At 40.6% G+C, this 19,692-nt stretch overlaps 2 protein-coding genes across 3 annotated transcripts; both read right to left on the bottom strand.

The window, feature by feature from the left end:
• Positions 1–1,750: 1,750 nt before the first annotated feature.
• On the bottom strand, positions 1,751–17,195 carry LOC145775584 (uncharacterized). 2 transcript variants are annotated; one of them, XM_082586891.1, is made up of 19 exons: positions 17,028–17,195; positions 16,601–16,666; positions 15,687–15,889; positions 15,347–15,483; positions 14,858–14,939; positions 14,455–14,536; positions 12,605–12,772; positions 11,955–12,132; positions 10,864–11,029; positions 10,296–10,457; positions 6,585–6,701; positions 5,923–6,002; positions 5,362–5,435; positions 4,382–4,430; positions 4,139–4,185; positions 3,931–4,024; positions 3,428–3,501; positions 3,277–3,307; positions 1,751–2,973 (listed from the first exon to the last, which is right to left on the bottom strand). In XM_082586891.1, exons 1-19 carry the CDS (start codon positions 17,151–17,153, stop codon positions 2,963–2,965), a joined length of 1,947 nt encoding a protein of 648 aa, XP_082443017.1. In that variant the 5' UTR covers positions 17,154–17,195; the 3' UTR covers positions 1,751–2,962. The 2 variants fall into 2 exon arrangements, with proteins under 2 accessions (XP_082443017.1, XP_082443019.1); XM_082586893.1 differs by lacking the exon at positions 6,585–6,701.
• A 361-nt stretch (positions 17,196–17,556) lies between these two features.
• Positions 17,557–17,916, bottom strand: LOC145775438 (uncharacterized). Its single transcript, XM_082586733.1, has one exon. It carries the CDS (start codon positions 17,914–17,916, stop codon positions 17,557–17,559), a length of 360 nt encoding a protein of 119 aa, XP_082442859.1.
• Between the last annotated feature and the right edge of the window lie 1,776 nt (positions 17,917–19,692).

Genomic DNA, 19,692 nt, shown 5'->3' on the forward strand with positions numbered 1-19,692 from the left:
TTCTGCAATAAAAAATTAACGACAAACTTTACCAAAAATCCGAATCCATCATGATAAATTTCAGTCTTATGCGGTTCTTGTGAACATGTTTGTGTTTGCGACTGACCCCGATTTATATCATTTGTCGGCATTTCAAAATTGAAATTTAGCCGGCTCAAATGATACCCTAAATTTCACGGTTGAGCCACCCGTTGTTCACGGTTGATCCACAATTATTTCACTTCCAAAAGATATCCCAAAACAGAGCTCAATCTGTATCAATCACAATAAACTCTTCTCTTGAATATCTTGCAAATAAACAATCAAAAAAATATGAACTGTGTATTATGTCTAGTGTCTTAAAATGAAAGAACAGTGAACACTGAACGAACAGAAATTTATATTTCTGAAACACTGAGAATCATTGAATAGGAAACTTTGCACGAAGGTGCTTTTACCTTTCTAAACGATTTCGCGAGGTTTGTGAAGAAAACGAACATTAGCAACCAGTGGCGTTGCAATCGAGAAAAATAAGTGCTAAAAAAATCACCTTCAAACTGGCGCATTACAGAAAAAACTACTCTTATGGAAGTTTAAGGGGGGCAGTGGACCGCCCCCGGCTAGGACACCAGTTGTACGCATCAATTACAGTACGGTACAACAAAATTAGGGCAGTACGTTAGGACCATCGGCTCATAAACTACATTCCTTATGATAAAGGCATGGCTCAACCGTGAACATTGCAAGTGGCTCAACTGTTAACATCGCCGCCATTTTCAAAATTCATGAAAAATTGCCAAGAACCAACTGGCTAATCAAGCAACTAGAACTACTAAAACAAAGAGTAAGTTACCCTTACCTATCCCAGAATTTCCATTAAGACAACGATGAAACATCGTAGGAAAAAATAACACATTTCTTATTTTTCTCAAAACTACTTTTACCTACCATTTTACATTTAACTGCTTCACAATTTTTCTGCTTGTAGAAAATCCCTAAAACTACATGTGCTGATGGACTTCAAGTTTTTCCATATTTTCGTTATGAAACGGTTGACTAATCATGCACGACGTTGCGATAAAACCGGATGGATCAACCGTTACCCGGCTCAACTAACCAAACCTTCCCCTACCTGGTTTGCCTATCCCTTGGATCGGTCGTGATTGCAACTACATTGATGTAGGGATTTTTAAATATGGTGGCCCGTTATGTACCAGTCCGTTTTACCCCACAATGGCACCTTTCAAAGAACCTTTGATGACCAGTGTAAACTGGGTCATTTTAGCAAAGGTTTTTCATTCGCATAACAATGCATTGACAATCGATCACCAAAAAGAAAAGAAAAATTTAATATGCATTCCCCCTAGATGTTTCGGCAGATGGAGATGGGCCGCCAGTTGCTGACATCATGCAGATCACCTTCAAGGGATTTGTATATGAGTGCGGTCCTGCTGGTTCTCCACTAGTCCGGTACGCGGCGGTTGATTCGGCAGGTCTAGAAAAGGCTGGCCAAAAGCTCCCCTTCCAGAAACCGACATCCAGCGACTGGAGGACTATCTCCACCTCTCGAGGGCCACAATGGGACCTTTACCGTCATCGACGGGGGTTCACATGGCCATGATAAATGGACAGAAGATGGACCCTTCAGAGAGTATCGAGGTACAGTATCTTAATTTGCAAGGTTCACTCGACAACCATCGAGTGGATGTAGCTAGGACAACGCGACCATCACAAAGGGGAGCAAACGAGAGCAGCCAATCAGATCGTTGCATATATGAAATATATTAGAAAATCTGCGGCGCATACAAAACAGTGGATGAGGAGTGCAAGAAAAGATCATTCAAGATTTAATGAACGAAAAAACTTGTTTCATAAAAAAAACAAGGGTTGCCATCAATAAACCCGAAACAAATTACATCCAAGCTATATACGGGCATATGACAAGGCAACAAAGATGAGGCGAGTACGGAAGTTGTTGGGTGTGGCAACGGGTCGACGGATAAAACGGAATTTTCTAAACAAGATGTGGACTTGTTATAATAATATCATAGTTTTATTTATTGTCGCTCGACAACTGCTAAGGTCTTTTAGCGATAGGGCTCATTTTTTAAAAATTTTATACCAAATTCGGAATGTCATCAGATTATTACCCGATTTATTCTCACTGCTCTGTGCAAGGACGAACACAATCGGTATCGTTTTTGAAGTCTTCGGTATGACTCGATCTGGAATCAATCTCAGATCCACCAACACTAGAGCCAAAACCAATCGGCCACTGAGCTGGCATCGTGAAGTGCAAGAGCTCATAAACGTGGTCAGGATACCAGCTGTTTTGACAATGGATCAACATGTAAAATAATAGAGCGGCAGGAATGCTGACGAATTTCAGATAAAAATAAAAACAAGAGCAATCGGTAGAAACCAGACGATTTCATTGGTAGCCAGGCAGCATAATTTGTATCATGATGATGCTGCTCTGGCAACACTACTGCAGATGAACAAAGTAAGCTGGTACAAGATTTCTTGCACCAACAAACTTCCGTTCATCAACAACATCTCACCAACACTTCCGCTCAGGAACATCCTTCCGTTCATCAAAAGCAACAAACGTTTCGGAATGAAAAAGTAACTTGCTTGTAAAATGGCGCTGAACTTTCATAAACAAGAACTCCAGAAACGTTGATAAAATGAACAACAGGGGACGCACAAAAGATAGAACAACACGGCGGTGAAGAATCTTCTTTGGTGTGCACAATGCGTCATCGTTCATACGTGCATAGTCATCCCAAATATACAAAGATCAAGCTGCTTTCAAGAAACGCCAACCGTCCTTCACCTAGAGCTTGAGCAATCAAAAAGCAAGGAATCCCGATCATTCCTTTGTCAGACCAACGTATTGTGACGTTGCATAGACGTTAAATTCACAAAATTCCAAGGTCTGAACAACCAGGTAAGGCACATTTCCCCAGACGACGACGACGAGTCAAGTTCCATCTGAAAATAATTGTTGATTTCATTGCGATGAGTCGTATGACGTCATTAGGGTACATGGTCGGTTCACTATTTAAAGTACTCTTATACTGAGAGATTGATTTAGTCTAGCTGGAAAACAACAAAATAAATTTGAAAAGAAAATCCAGCGCCACAAGATGGAACAACAAATCATATAGTAAAAACACTTTCAATCTACTGTACATAGATTTTAATTAAATTTTAACTGAAAATGCGACTAAAACTGTATCACTGTGTTACTACTTGGGGGTTGCTTACAATGGGGAGGAACCGATGATCACTCACCTTGTCTGGAGGGGTGGTCATCGTCATGTTCCTGTCAACCAGAAGAACATCATTAGGAGACCGTTATCTAACGTTAATAAACATCATACAAACGTAGCAGAGATCACCATAACGAGGGAACAACAGAATTTAAAAACAACAAATGGCTCACCAAGTGACCGTCGGCAAGACTTTCCGGATGTGACGCCGATGAAATCCTTGCTCCAAAGTCGAGGAAACAGGAGACTGCAATAAAAGGAAAATTTATTCCTAAGATTTGTCACGTGCGGGATTACCTTGGGAGTCTCTAAAGTCTAAAACCTAAACTTTCTTTTCACAAACACCCACGATATAAAAGAAAGTAATCTAAAAGCACGCTAGTCAGTCGGGTCAACGTCGCAAACAACCAACAGCAAAACCTTCACAGACCAGCAAGAACGAAACTAGAACCACATCTTTTAGTCTAACATAAAATGACAAAACGCAGAAGCGTCATTGAAAATGAACAACTTGATAGATGAGATAGATTGTCATGTTCATAGATGAGGTTTCACGCGAACTTTCCACACAATTCCAGCGCTGGCTCGGATCTCGAGACAAACACATCATAGCTGGTCAACTAACAGGTCAGCCGGTCATGTTGGTAGTGGTCCTCTATCGTAGTGATGACGTTACCTGGTGTACAGGTTGTTGCCTCTTGCAGAATGCCATTAAGTGCAGGAGTGGTCAAAAGGCCATCAGAGTGGGGGTTGCTCGGCTGCATGCCAACCTGTAAGCAAATAACGTTCATAGCGCATCACAGCACAAGTGAACCGATGAACAATGCCCATTGTGATGCAATAGTCAAAACAAGCACACAGCTTAAGATCGGTTAAAAACTTACGTCGTTGAGCAGTTGATCCAGCTCCGAACAATAATCCCTTGAGGAACCTAATCACAACAATGCCATAGTTAGATGATCTGTTCAACAGTAGCACAAGCAAAGCAACAATTACAATCAATAATTTGGCGGCAGATGACCACAAACCAGACGTTTTATTTGAAAGTTTTTGCGGTTGTGTGTTCAATGACGATGACGTATAAGCGATAAACGTATGTAGCAGCTCTGACGTCACTTGGAAGTTACCGTGAGTCGACGAAGGTTTCTGGATTGACGAGGTCACGTGTCCAGATATCTGCACATACAAAGTTAGCAATGAACTGAGGCGTCTTGCAAGCAATGCACCGAATACGACACCACTTCGTGATGAGATCTATCGGATGCGGAAGAACGCAACGTTGCGACCCAAGAAACACTTGCTTGGCACTCCTTCTCATGTGGTCGTGGTTGATGGAAGACAGCATCATTTAAAGCGGAACGCAAAATATTTTTCCCAAGAAATTTCTGCGTATCGAGTAACTAAAGCCACTGCTGTTAAAACTGGTAAACAAATACAAGTGAGCACCAAATAAAACACGACTATATAAAACGACTCAACCAATGCACCGTGAACACCGACGTGTAATAAGTCAAGGTAAGATACACTCACCAACAGAGTTCCAGGTTACCCTAATTCAAGAATTTAATACTTTCTTGAAAGGAATGTATGCAGTGGTAGATAGCCGTGTTCTGCTTAGAGCTCAAATGAATGTTTAAAGCACAGTTTGTATTAACGACAGTGCGTACAATTACCACGCGGTAGTGGCTTTGGTTACTGCGATATACAGAATGTTTGTGGGAAACTCCGCAAGCTGCTTGGATGGTTTTGAATCTTTATCCTCGGACTGACAAAGCCTTGATAGGTTATTCCTGGTAGTTTCGCATACTTGTAGAGGCTCTTGACGCAGGGCCGGTTACCGAGAATGACAGAGTGAAGTTTTCCGATTGTTGATGTGTTGTTGCCAGGGAATTATTCCATCCATTAGATGCCGCTGAATAGAGATCAGTCCGTATCGTGCGTTGCTCAAGCGCACACCCCGAGAGTCGAACTTGCGCGCGTGATCTTGAGCCGGGCGCGTAACCACTGAGCTAACGGGACGGAACAGAGCTAACGAGCTGAACAATGATAAACGAACAATGATACGTAAACGACTCCATGCGATGCCAAACAGACACAGAGCACTCACTTGGATGGAATCTAGCAGCTCGTTCAATTCCTCGCGATGATCACACGAGTTGCTTCCACCATCCAGAAGGAAACCTGAATGAGGGTATCATCAAAAATAGAGATTTTGGAAAAAGCAGATTTTTGGAAATTAAAAATCTGAGCAAGCAAGCGCAAAAACCGATTGTCGGAGATCTCACTTTAAACTATGATGCGCGTTTTGTAATCTGCAGGTCGCTGCAGCAAATGAAGTTTATTGACCAATCAAAAGGCAAGATTTAAATCAGCTGACTGCAGTCATGTGACTCATGAACGTGACATTGTGAGCGTTTTTTTGAAACTATTTTGATGGAAAGTAAATTAACTAAACATTTCGGCAACGTAGCGCTTTGAGGGTTAGAGTTACAGAAGTAGCCCTTTCGATGACGTGGGTTCAATTCTCACCCCTGCCATTACTCTTTTTTTCTGTAATAATCCAAGCCATGACTTCCATCTGTATGAGCGTTATCATGACAACGCAATAACTTGGACTTGAAGCCAGAGCAACGATCAACATCCAAATTCTACTGGACGCATTACCTACCTGCGTCATCCAGTGGATTATTTGCGCCATCTAGCGATGTAGCTGAACCATCCAGTTGTTCATTGGCAACATTGTCCTCCCTGCAATTGAGCACACGGTGACACCAGAATCGATTGGAGCGTGTATATGGTTTTATCACAAAACAGAATATTAGCCGACATCTTCTATCGGATAGAAGATGGAAGGTACGTGAAGTCAGTCAAGCATAAATAAATCGTATGATTGTTGATCCGAAAACGTTGTAGGTTGTTTCTGGAACAACTTCAAACAATTGGTTTTACCTTCTTGCTATTCGTCAAACACCCTTAATGGCGTCACACGGTTAGATTGACATTGGATTCTATAGCCTCAAATTTCAAATCGATGACAAATACCGAACAAGGTTGGATGCCTGCGTCAGAACGTGGCCGTTACTACAGTAGACGAACTCATTGCTTAAGTTCTATTTAAACTTGAAGTTGAGCTGCAGATGTGAGAAGCTCTCTCGAATGGTGCATGAACATTCTCTCGACAAAAGCAGGAAATAATGACATAGGCCACATTGCCTGCAAGGCTTTGAAAGTTCAACAGGAGGCCGCATTCAGTGTTGCCATCAAACTGCATCACCCATTTTCAGCGTCTGATAACGTTGGAATTAAAGTATAAAAACAACCAAGCATCACCTGCACCCGGTGTTAGCCATGCAAGGATCAGGAATGGTGAAAAGGTTTTGGGCGGAGGAGGGTTCGATCGATGTCAGTTCGATTGAGACGTTAACCTCGTAGCCAGGACTCTCCGGTCTAAGCATTAAGCGAAAGCAATGGATCACTTGTAAAGTCATTCACAGATTTGCAGTTTCAAGCAATGCCAAGTGGCGCTTCACCAACCAACCAACCATGTAACATGCTCTGGGTTAGGTAAGCTTGTTTTTAATTCGCAGTTTTTGCTACGACTTTTGAGGCCTAGGAACATGGTGACTTACTCCCACCAAGGAAGAGCTTTAGTGGGGGGACTTAGGCCAAAAGTTTTTCTGTAACTCCCTCAAAATATGAAAACACATGCAAAAACACCAATAATCTTACTTTTAGCGCTAAAAAATAATGTTTACCCCCTTGAACATGTGTGTTAAAAATGTTGGACATTTCAAAAATATTCACTGTTTGTGATACCAAAACAGATAATTTTTAAAATATAATAAAAAAGTGCCTATTGCTTCGCTGAAGTCTTTTAGTGTCACATCAGGTTTTGATGCAATTTTTTCTAAACAGACCTGCAAAGTTATTGTGTAGGTGTGAAATTGGGGGTTGCTGTGTCTTTTTTTTTGACCTAAACGTATCGCTAGATTATGGAATGGATGAGGATGTATCTCTGGTGTAACGTGGCTACTTTCTGTAAGCTACAATTTGTCTTTATAATACAGTACCGGTATTGATGATTTCCGCTTGATAACAATTTACATAGCTGTCAACTTTTTTTTAAGAATTAAATGGTCCATCCAAGGATTTGAGAACTTTAAGATCTTTGTGACGTCTTTAGTCTTGGTTTCTTACTGGGTTACTTTATAGAGTTTTGGTAGCCTAACAGTTTTTTGCAAATTTTCTTGGATTTTTTTTAATGCCAAAGGTGCTTCTTTTAGTAGCCTAAGGGCTTTTTCATGGACGATCCAGAAAACAAGTTACTAGTATGAATTTATGAGATTTATGATTTACTTACAACAAAGAAGCTTTTGGTAGCTCTCTGGCCCCTCCACGAATTAGTTCATAGTTAATAAGTCAATAACCTACTTCTAAAATCAATGCCATGGAGAGCAGGGTTGAGAAAAACCCCGTTTTTTTTAAAAAAAGCCCAACCCGCATGGTTTTTTTTTTTTAAAAAAACCTGGGCTTTTTTGGGTTTTATTTAAAAAAGATGCAAAAAAGGTAGATTTATGCTTATTTCACCTCAAATACTACTTTTTACCAATGAAGTGCCTCTCACTCACAGCACATGCTGGCATAACTCAATAAAATAATGCACTAGGGCTGTTTAACTATGAGGCCTTCTTGCATAAATGAGTTTTAGTGTAGTACAAAGTGGCATTACTTGATTTTTGTGTACAGAAATATCCACTGTGTTTTCAATTTATCCTTGAAAATTTCCTTCACAATCACATCCTTAAGTCCTAATTTGAAGTTTGTTTTAAGTACCTTGTAGTACTTTGGTTCATTTTTTCAATTTTCTGGTAAAAATGGACAAATATGATGCTCTGGGTTTTTTTATGGGTTTTTTTAAGTGTCTTACTCGGTTTTTTTTGGCTTGGGTAAAATACCGACAACCCTGATGGAGAGGCACTGTTTTCAGATTTTTTCTGTCCATGTAGTCTGAGCATATGTTTAGACTTTGGTTTCCAACTTCAAAGATATGTCCATTTTGTCACTGAAATACTTTAATGATAATTACAAGAAAACTTGCAACATTCCTTTAAGTTTTCATATGTAACCTAATTGTTGTCGCTTGTGGAACTCTTTGCCTTAAGCCTACACAGTACACATATTTCTGGGCAGTATTTTGCAACTGAAAACGTTTCTAGGGTTAAAAAAATAAACTTAAATGCAGGGCTGTCAAGATCAAACAACTTTGCAGGATTCTTCAGCACACCACGCAGTAGGCTACCAGTACTTGGAATGCAGGTGTCAGTTTAGAGTCAATCATTATTATCCATTTGTCTCTCCTTTAATAGATGAAACCTTGCGTTTGTCCACGCTAGCAGGGGTCCACCAGTTTTTTCAGCCCTTTGTCCATGCTTTCAGGTTATTGCAGTTAATCCTATCCAGTTTCCTCACAATGACGTCTTCTTCCATTACCATTTACCAACTCTAGCCATCTCTTGTTTGGTCTCCCAAAATTTCTTCTTGTGGATAGAAATATGTTTTTGCCATTACTAAAGCCACAGACACAGTCTACGCCCATACCATCGCAAACGGTGGCTGCTTATAAGAAACTCAGGGTTGTCTTCTATACTTGTGTCATCTCACGAATACTTTTATTTCTAATTTTATCTTTCAAATTTTTTTACACATCTTTCATCTACATAGCACATTGTACTTCTTATGTTGTCTTATAAACAATGCCTCTCATTATCCGGGAAAGTAGTCTACTCTTCCGCACAAAATCCCGGACACTTCCATGAATATTCTCCAACCAGCTCTTATTCTTAATATTATTGAATCTTGCACTCTTCCATCCATACTCAAAACATCTTCTATGTAGCAGAACGTTTCAACCACTTCCAGTTTATCCCCATCCAGAGTGGATGGATGGATGGATGGTCATTTTATTTTTGTTTGAATGCGAAACGTCGAAACATACATAAAACGAAATCCAGAGTGACTGTCCCTTCATGTCTTTCGTTTTCCTTTCCTGGACAACATTTGCTTTTACACTTTCCAGTCTTTTATTCTTACCCGATGGATATTCGGACTCGATTGGAATTACCACAAGGGCAATACCAAATAAAAGACATCAACAAGACAACATGAGCTACTGGACACCTTTACCTGGTCCTGGATAGTGCGGTACTATATCAGATTCCAATAGGCTAAAAGTTACTTTTACCAAAAGCTGTAGCCTGTTAGAAAAGCTTAGACTAAGAACTATCATTATGTAACAAACTGACCCAGTTGCTTTATACTATCACTCAAACCAATTCTGTATAAACAATGGAAATTGCAATTTTGCCATTTTCTAAGCAGAACAGGCGTTGCCATTCGAAAAAAAATATTAATTGCTTTAAGCTAAATTCGATAACACATGTCATATAACAACTCAAACATAATTTTAGATTTTGGTTAATTAAAAAAAACTCTTCATTATGCATAAATTAATTAATTTTGTTAGACAAAAAAAAAATTAAAGTGCTAATATTATTCTAAATGGCAACACTGCATGAAAATGTCTGTAATAACTAAGTGGCAATCTTCAAGGGGAATGTTCAAGGGGGTAAATGACGGTCCAGAAGCATAAATTTGGGCGTGTTGGAATTGTCATATCATAGTCCCTATTTTCGGCCTACTAGAGCATGACTTTTCGTCTAAAACCCTTCGAAGATCCCCGCTAGATTTAGCTTATCCGCATGCTACAAAAGTGAAGCTTTAGTGAACATTGAATAAGTTTGCAAATGTTTTGCCAGGTACTGTGGGAGGAATGACAAGCGCATACCGCAGAATTACCACTGCTTCGTAGCACCGGACACAAGCGGCACCGCGCTCATTATGACTATGACAACACATCATCGTTACGTTAGCATTTCGTGAAATACAAAGTTATTGTTATGCATCACTGAGTCACCACCAGAAGTCAGACAAACTCCATGCAATTTCAACAGAACATGAACAAGTCACGTGCGTTGGACGTACCTTGGAGTATTTGTGGAAGCTAAGATTCGAATATTTTTTTCAGCCAAACCCAATAATTCCATGGCACTTTTTCTTTGATGCAACTCAGCAAACGAAGAGGAAAGAATAGACTTGGTTAGACTTCGGCTCCAATCAGGAACTTCCCTCAGTAGACCACATGGCCTGCGCACAAGGGGCTTTCATATTAACCTGCAATCTGTAAAGCTCATTCAAACGTACAGTTCATAAATAAAAGCTGTTTAAACAAAGACGCTGTTTTTGTTTCATAAAGTTCAACTGCAATTACTCTGAAAAAGTAAATAAAATCATAAGAAAGTTGCATTGTCTGATGGCAGAGACAAAAGTTTTGTGGAATACCACAACATATTGCTTCTCCTATCTCCGAACCGCCCGAGCAATAAAGGAGCGTTATTTTCTACAAACGATTAATCTTCTTACATACAGTATGACATAACAAACATAGCTTGTTCAAACGCCCAAGTGAAAACTGCAAAAAGAATCGAAAAGCGCTGAAGAAAATTAAGCTTGATTTGCCCCCTTCTAATGTTACAACAACGTTAGACCAAACCTTTTAGGGATGGCGAGTAAGTAAGTGTCCAAGGAGGGGCACACGATGGACCAAGGGGTCTTCCCGTTCAACATGTGCAGGAGAAAGCAGCCGGCCGACCAAACATCGCTGAGAAAGTAGTACTTGCCCACAGTCACCACCTCGGGACTCATGGAGTGCTCGGTACCTGAGAACAACAAGATTGCGTTCATACCTGCGTCGCTGTCCGGAATGGCCCGTTTCGGTGAGTCCGATCCCTTAACGGGGGATTTTTTCAATTTTTTTTTAAATTATCGGGTACCGTAGCCTAATTATCATTGCCGTTTTAGGGTTCGGGGTTAGGATTAGGGGTTAGAGGTTAGGAACTCACCGAATCAGACTCACCGAATCGGACTCACCGAATCGGACTCACCGAATAGTAGGAGACCCGTCGCTGTCAGTGGTTTCAACCGCGATACTTATGGCCATATGTAGGATTGTAGGCTCATGTATACACTGGTCATGTCAAAGTATAAGCGTCAAAATTGACCGGCGGCTGATCTTGATATGCTTGATAGCAGTCAGGATCGTTGGCAGAAGTTGATGATTAAATTTGTACTTGCTAAATACAGTATAGTCTTTATGTGAGTTTGGGTTAATTTTGGTCTACTTTCGTGCTCCTGTCATCATGCAAATTTAACTAGATTGTGTACTTATGCAGTAAATCCGAATGCGTTTGGCAACATTGTTAGAAACAGATTTGTCCTTTTACAAATTGAAACCAGGAGTTTGGCAGTGATTTAGGATTCGGCGGTCACATTTTGGCAACTTGCTTTTTCATATCAATTCAAAAAGGAATTAAGTACATTCAGCCTAAAATTTAAAATTACAATTGCGCTGGCCTCCAGTCATGATTATGGGTTCGCGCGTTGGCGGGGCCTGTGTAGATAGGTCGCTATGATTGCTGTCAAAAAGGCGTGACTACATATGCCAGGCAAATCAAACAAGAAATTGAGAAAGTAGCCTTGAAGCAAACACGCGGTGAACAGCGGACACAGCAACCACATGTTTGAAACTACAGTACTAGCAGCATCGGTCTTGAGCGCATGACTGCAATACAGCACGCAACTTACCAACCAGCATGCTAGGAGACCGCACTTGGACGAACTGCTGGTTGGCGTCCACACAACAAGCTTCACCGAAGTCGGCCAGGAAGCAGTGAGTCTTATCAGAAGATAGTACCACGTTGCTGGCTTTCACATCACAGTGCACGATCCGTCTGCCATGCAGGTAATACAGGGCGGACATCACCTGAAAGATGCATCTCGTATTAAGCCATTTGTTGCGCAAGAACGAAACTTGGTTAGACACACGAGCATGAGACTATGCTCTGCATGTCATTATTACAGCTGCCACAACACAATCTACGTACGGTAGATACTTATGTAATGACAGGAGAGATGTACCAATATCATTGTCGGTGATATCGGGCAATCGGCTAAGTTTGGCCGATACAATCCCCGATAGCAAAGCGGCGCACTAAAACAAGATTAGTGATGGAACAACCACATTGCTTATATGGGGTAGATATTAACAAAGGCCGGAATCTCCGGCCTCCAGCCGGAGTTAACATTTTCTGGTTAGAACATCCTGCCTCCGGTGGATCACTAAACGAGATGTTACAAAACATTTAGCAAACGTTACGATTTTTTACACTTAACGACTGTATAATTTTTATTTTCCAAAGTATAAACATCTTATTGCCTAAAACGTAATGGCATACCTGTTTGTAATACTGGACAGACCAGAACTCCGCAAACAAGTTTTTGTCAGAAGTCAAACCAACAAATCCTTCGCCTTCTTGCAGCAGCTGATCCACGCTCCCCCCGCCTGCATAGTTCATGAACAGATGGACGCCAGCTGGTGTGCGTATTACTCCCAATAATTTCACCTGCAAAAGTTCAAGGAACAGCATGTCATATGAAGCTGTGTATAGTGACACAGCTACATTTTTGTTTGCTTGATATAAGTTTAGAAGCAATTTCAATCTGTGTGGAGTAATGAGATTACAATAAACTTGCAGCAGACATGAATAAAAAACGTTCCTCTCTGATTTACAAGATACGTATGGTCCTAAGTGGGTTGAGCCAATTGAAAGCCATGGATGGAGATGTGATGCTCAACGATGAAGTGGCAATCTTACACAGGCTTGTAAGTCACGTTGATTAATATTATTGCGAAGACCAAACTGGATAATGAATCCTCAAAGATTGCAGAGACAACTCTGAATGAGTTAATAGATCGATAGTTGCAATCTTGTCAACGAAAAACAAAGTACCATGGAGAAATGGAATTCCAGAAGAATGGCGACATCCGCATGGCATGAAGTTAAAAGGCAGCAACCACTGTGCAGGAGTTATGCATGTAACATGTGATGGCATAACCACATCCAGGCATAGACCAAACTCAATTTGGCAACACTGGGCGAGCTAGCAGATTATCGTGACACATGGAAACAGATAATCCGTGATGATGCGCAAACTGCTTCAAGCGAAGATTGCAACTGAATACATATTAAACAGAAATAGGGAGGTTAGAATGACAAAGCAAACGCCATTATTCCCTCTTTCTACAGTTTTGATCATAAATTCATGAGTTGTTAGAATTTCAAATCACAACAATTGATGGCTATTCCTCGTCTTCGAGGATGCTGGTGATGATTACAAACATGAAGATGAACACCTGTGCCGATGCTGATGTGTCACACCAATGGGTTTAACTAGAAGCCAGATTACTTGATTTTGATCGCACGCGATTCGATTGTTTCAGAAGAGACGCGGTTGCCAATCATAAACGATGTCAATATAATAAACAAGACAACCATGAAACTATGCACATATGCTCAATCAACCATGAAACTATGCATATATGCTCAATCAACCATGAAACTATGCATATATGCTCAATCAACCATGAAACTATGCATATGTGCTCAATCAACCATGAAACTATGCATATATGCTCAATCAACCATGAAACTATGCATATATGCTCAATCAACCATGAAACTATGCATATATGCTCAATCAACCATGAAACTATGCATATATGCTCAATCAACCATGAAACTATGCATATATGCTCAATTGCTCAATCAACCATGAAACTATGCATATATGCTCAATCAACTATGAAACTATGCATATATGCTCAATCAACCATGAAACTATGCATATATGCTCAATCTTACACACAGCCATGTGCTTTCGGGAGGAGTCGAACCAAGGTACTTCGGCGCGTCGTGTAAGAACTTTCACTACCACGCCGCACAGCCGATGTGACAGTTGGTCACAGAAAGTAATGAAAGATACCAATATGAGAAGTAGCTGCTGGTCCTCCAACAACACAACTTGTGTTAAACTTTCATTGTGTGGCATTTTACTTGTGGTAAGTAGCGAAAAACAGAACACTGCAATAAAGAACAACCGCGGTCGCCATAGAAATGGAGAAATTTCAGATGGCATTACAGTTCATATAAAACTAAAAATAAAAACGTAATCAAACAAAAACAGGCATTTTACGCTTCTTCAACCGCACAGAACGATGAATCAACATCACACCTGAGTAACTTACAATGTGCCGGTGATCAATGCTGCTCAATATTTCCACCTCATCCTTGCAAAAATCCCCCAAAGTCACGATCTTCTCAGCAAATCTAACAAATCAATCGATTATGTTACTGCGAGAAGTTTATGACAGAGCGACAAACAACAACGCATTGGAAAAGAATATATTAGATGAAAGGGCCAGCAGTTTCCACTGGTTATCTGTTTGCTCGTAATCAAGCAGAGATGCTAACTTCAAATTGGAAGCAACAAAGACGTCAGTTGCAAACATGGAATGAAACTAAGAGCATGGTACTCTGGAACTAGACGATTCACCACACAGATGTTGCTCTAGACGTTCATAATAACATGCTGGATGCGAACCACTAGATATGTTGCGCAATCATGTGAACATCCACTGCATGACATACTTCTGGTTCGTCTTGTTATCGATGGCTTGAAAAACCCTTCCAAACTGGCCGGCGCCAACTGCTTTGATGCTCTCGCTTGCACCTAAAATAATATAATTTTTGCAATCAAGTCAAATTAGGATCTACAGCTGAAGCTCAGACAAGAGCTACTGCTTCGAGCCATTACGGAACCACAATATATGAAGACGCAACGTATGAGTAGCATTTCCAGTTTAAATTTCCAATTAAACCTTTGAGTTGTCAGCTTTTGTTGTTACAGCAATTGTAAAAGATGAAAATGAATTAGTAAAGAAAGGGGCTAATAAAATTGCAATCAAGGAAAAGGTAAGCCCATTGAAGCAAGGTAATGCGCCTGAACTTCCCTGATGCTAAATAAAGAGGCTTGAAGGGCAATGTGAAGAGAAACTGGAGGGGGATAGAAACATGGGAGCAGACTAGCAGAGTAAGTAAAACATGAGAGTAATCACGAAGTAACGACTAAGTCCCAACCTACAAACGAAGAACTCGCTGGGCATGTGAGCCTAGTGTAATTGTCGTTCACGTCATAAGTTTGTCGTAGGTCCAAACATAACGAGCAATCCAAGATGACTCCTTCAGACTTCACTGCCATTTGGCAAACTGTGCTCCTGCAAATAGAAATTGAAAATGTCTTGCATGGACGGCTGGACGCATGTAACATTACTTACTGCCATTGCCACGACACTTGTGCTAACGAATTACAAAGACAAACGTGTAGTTAATTATGGCATCATGTGACTTCACTATTTCAAAGCATTTTTATATGAAGTTGCACCAAGTTGTTTTATGATTGAATGATAGATTGGCTAACCTTGATATGTTGGTTGTAGTTGATCGATGAGGGGCAGCACAATCTTTCCAGTAAGTGGCGATATTAGCAACTAGCTCACTGTCTCCAACCACAACTTGCCCTATGCATGTGGCGAGTCTTCGGAGGATGTTTTGGTGAACTTCAGGACGCAGTTGTTCACTCGGTGAAGGTTCTTCGCAAACTGATCGAAAATTCCGAATTGCCTGGAAATCGGACGACACCAAGGTGTGAGCATGAGAAATTCTAAGAAAATCTCAGCAAAGGTTTCGTGCAAAACTGTATTTTTTCTGTGCATTAAACTTTATGTTTTGGTAATCGAGGCAATACTTCAAAGATGAAGAAGATTTTATGTGAACTTGTGAAGGGGCACACAGAAATGTTTTCATCAAAATCGAAGGTCAAACGACGATTGTTTTTTCAACTCCAGCTAACGCGATAAAATTTAAGAACATCTGTTTTAGACAAAGCCTAAGCTTAATCATAGGCATGGCAGCAACTCAATCAATTGCAAACCCGGACTAAACTACCATGTCACCACTGTGTACAAACTGAGGGTGAATCTGTACATCATTAATGTGGAGATCCACAGCTTGGGAAGCCCTGTGGTAGATCATATTTCAGACAATGCAATCAAAAGCATGCAACAAAGGAGATATGACAAATCATCACAATGCCTGCCTTTGATGTTAATACAGTACTACGTCTAGATCACAACCAATGATAATACAACTCAGAATCCAGTTCTTAGAATGCTCAACAAGGAATCAATAAAAGATGAAAAAAAATACAAATTTTATTACAACTTGTTGTTGACAAAAGTACGTTAACCTAGCTAACGGCTATCATGAGCAGGTCATCACAAACAAAATAGAAGGAAATAAAACAGTTTAATTCAAAATAAATATACAACTTACTTCTTCTTGGGTCAAATTGACCCTTTGCCAATCTTCTTGAGATAAAAAGGCTTTTCTCACGTTTTCCTGAAAAAATGACCCTGATTTACTACTAAATTAAGCCGGCAATACTCATTATCGTCACTGAAGCACTGCCAATAACAATTTCACTAATGTTCAATTCAATTCAAAACAATTCCATAGATTGAATAGTTTTTTCGGAACAGTTTTAATGACTAGGGATTTAGGGAACTGTGTTAAGTTTGCAAAAAAAGCTATTAGCGTACCACATTGAAATCGCAGCATTAGGCAGACAAAGATCGTTCAATCTGAACATGAAATATTTAACAATCATGTTGCAAAAAGCAAAACTCAACTTATTGCACAAATAATAATGGTACTTCACAAAATACTTTTCTAATAGTAGTTTGACAAGACAAAAACATACATGAAACCATGACAGTTGTTCATCATTTTCTACAGGCTGTCGTGAGTGATGGTTGGTGACAGGCGGTGGGCAAAAAGAAAAATCATCTTCATCATCATCACTGCTTGGTGGAGAATATTTGTTCATGCTAACTAACCCCACAACAAACTACAGCAGCAATCACATCTATTAGTACACCTTAAACTGAAAACATGACAAGATAAATAATCAAGGTGGCTATTTTTACCCACTTGTTGCCTTGATTACAATCAGGTGTTGTCAGAGTTAGGATTAAAGCTAGGAAGGGTTAAGGTAAGGATTAGAGTTAAGAATAAGGTTAGGGTTTTGATCTTGGCCCAGAACTAAAAATAAATTCCAAAATACAACTTTTTGTTTTCAACAGCTTTAAACTTTTCTCAATTTAGGGTAGAATTCCTTATCTGGTAACGCTATTGAGGCTATATTTACACTACATAGTGTAATATAGCCACAGCCATAATTAATATATATATATAATATATTAAATATAGTTATTCTTCTTCTTCCTGTTTTACGTCTCATTTCCTAGAATCAGGGTAGGACAGGGTCTGGCAAGGCAAATCCTCAGTCTCCATTCATCACGATCTAGGGGGCTAGTGTTGGTCATCTGCCACCGCTTCCTGTCATCGTTTACGGTGTCACTCCATGTCTTCCTGGGAGGTCCAGGTCGTCCAGGCTTCTTTGTACTAGCTACTGGCACATCTCGGCATTGATTTATCCATCCGCTGCTCCTTTCAACATGTCCAAACCAGCGGAGACGGTTGAATCGGAGGTCATCTTCAATCTTTCGCAAGCCCAGCCTGGCGAGTAGAGTGTCTGAGCTGGTGTACTGGTTCTCTTGCGGTCTGATGTTGCAGATCCACCGTATCATTGCGTTGTCATTTCGTTTGATTCTTCCTAGTACCTCTTTTGTCACAGCCCAGCATTCACTCGAAAACAACATCACACAGCTGTTGTAGACCCTGCCTTTACTGGAAAGGGGGATATCTTTGCTGGTGAGTATGGGCAGTAGTTGTTTGAATTTAGCCCAGGCTGTCTTCACTCTAGTAGTGGAGCTGAGGACGATAGCCTACCTCCACCTGCACTGAGCATGTCACCTAAGTAACAGAAAGCGTCTACCACTTCTAACTTTCCATCATCTATTTGGATGTCAGTGATAGTTCTACCCTCTATGGGCCGGACTTCTCCTGCAGATCTTTTACACTTGAAGGATGGGTCGGGTTTCAGACCTCCTCTTAGGCCACTGCACGTTTTGTGAACCCAGAGGAGGCAAGTGTAGCATTGGATGGAGTTTGTGCCCACACCAGCCCTACACACAGCAGGAAACTGCGATCAGCGAGGGTTAGGGTTAGAGAGCATAGATTACTCGATTGTTAGAGTTAGGGCTGAGTTAGGGTAAGCGGAAACTGCGGTTAGCGGAAATTGCGGAAAAATGTTTGCGGAAACTGCGATCAGCGAGGGTTAGGGAGCATAGATTACTCGATTGTTAGAGCTAGGGCCGAGTTAGGGTAAGTGGAGACTGCGGTTAGCGGAAATTGCGGAAAAACGTTTGCGGAAACTGCGATCAGCGAGGGTTAGAGCATAGATTACTCTATGTTTAGAGTTAGGGTAAAGGTTAGCGGAAACGGCGGAAAAATGTTTGCGGAAACTGCGGTCAGCGAGGGTTGGGGTTGGAGCAGGGGTGGGCACACTTTTTGAATTAGGGGCCAAAATTATTTTGTTCTTAGACTGGCGGGCCAAGTGATCGAGCCGCCACTTACATATAGTTTGTCACACGAATAACAAAGGGACAAAAAAAACGGAAGATTAAGACAGGCTGCTATGATGGTTTGCATGATTGGTGTCAAAATGGCGGCGGATGTTGTATTCTTTCAAAACAGCAACGTTTTTTTGGCAAATAAGGCATACCGCAGTTGATCCCACTTCGGTAAAAAAGTATTTCGTCGTCCACTCCTTTTTGAACACTCTGCGCTCACTATCGACTTTACGCTTCTTCGCTGCACTCATTTTAACAATATAATTTATTAACAACTTAGCAATGTCTATTTCGCTTAGCATTCCACACTGACGAAACTGTTGATAAAAACACTAAACTAAGAAATATGGTACATTACTGGTTAAATTGACTAATAAAACTTTCTGTTTTTAGTGAACCTCCCAGCAAACTGTCCACTTGAAGCGGTTGACTGTCTCTTATCTATAGTCTCGTTCTGTTGCTCAACACAACAAACAGTTTACCAGCCTCATTTTTTTAAAAAAATGAGGCTGGTAAACTGTTTGTTGTGTTGAGCAACAGAACGAGACATTACTGGTTAAAAGCAGAAAGCACTGTTGCGTCAAGCGACGCACAAATGTACCTGTGACATCATAATGCTCTACATTCTACATTGTATCGCTATTTAGAGACAAGAGGTATCTAATCCTCCTATTGAAACTTCACAATAATAAAACTTGCAACATGTCGATAACATCCGGCGGGCCAGAATACAAGAGCCGGCGGGCCGGATTTGGCCCGCGGGCCGTAGTTTGCCCATGTCTGGGTTAGAGCATAGATTACTTTATGGTTAGAGACTTAGGGTAAGGGTTAGCGGAAACTGCGGTTAGCGAAAACTACGAAAAAATGTTTGCGGAAACTGCGATCAGCGAG

This window comes from Aplidium turbinatum, chromosome 8 (assembly GCF_918807975.1).
Source record: "Aplidium turbinatum chromosome 8, kaAplTurb1.1, whole genome shotgun sequence".
NCBI classification, from domain to species: Eukaryota; Metazoa; Chordata; class Ascidiacea; order Aplousobranchia; family Polyclinidae; genus Aplidium; species Aplidium turbinatum.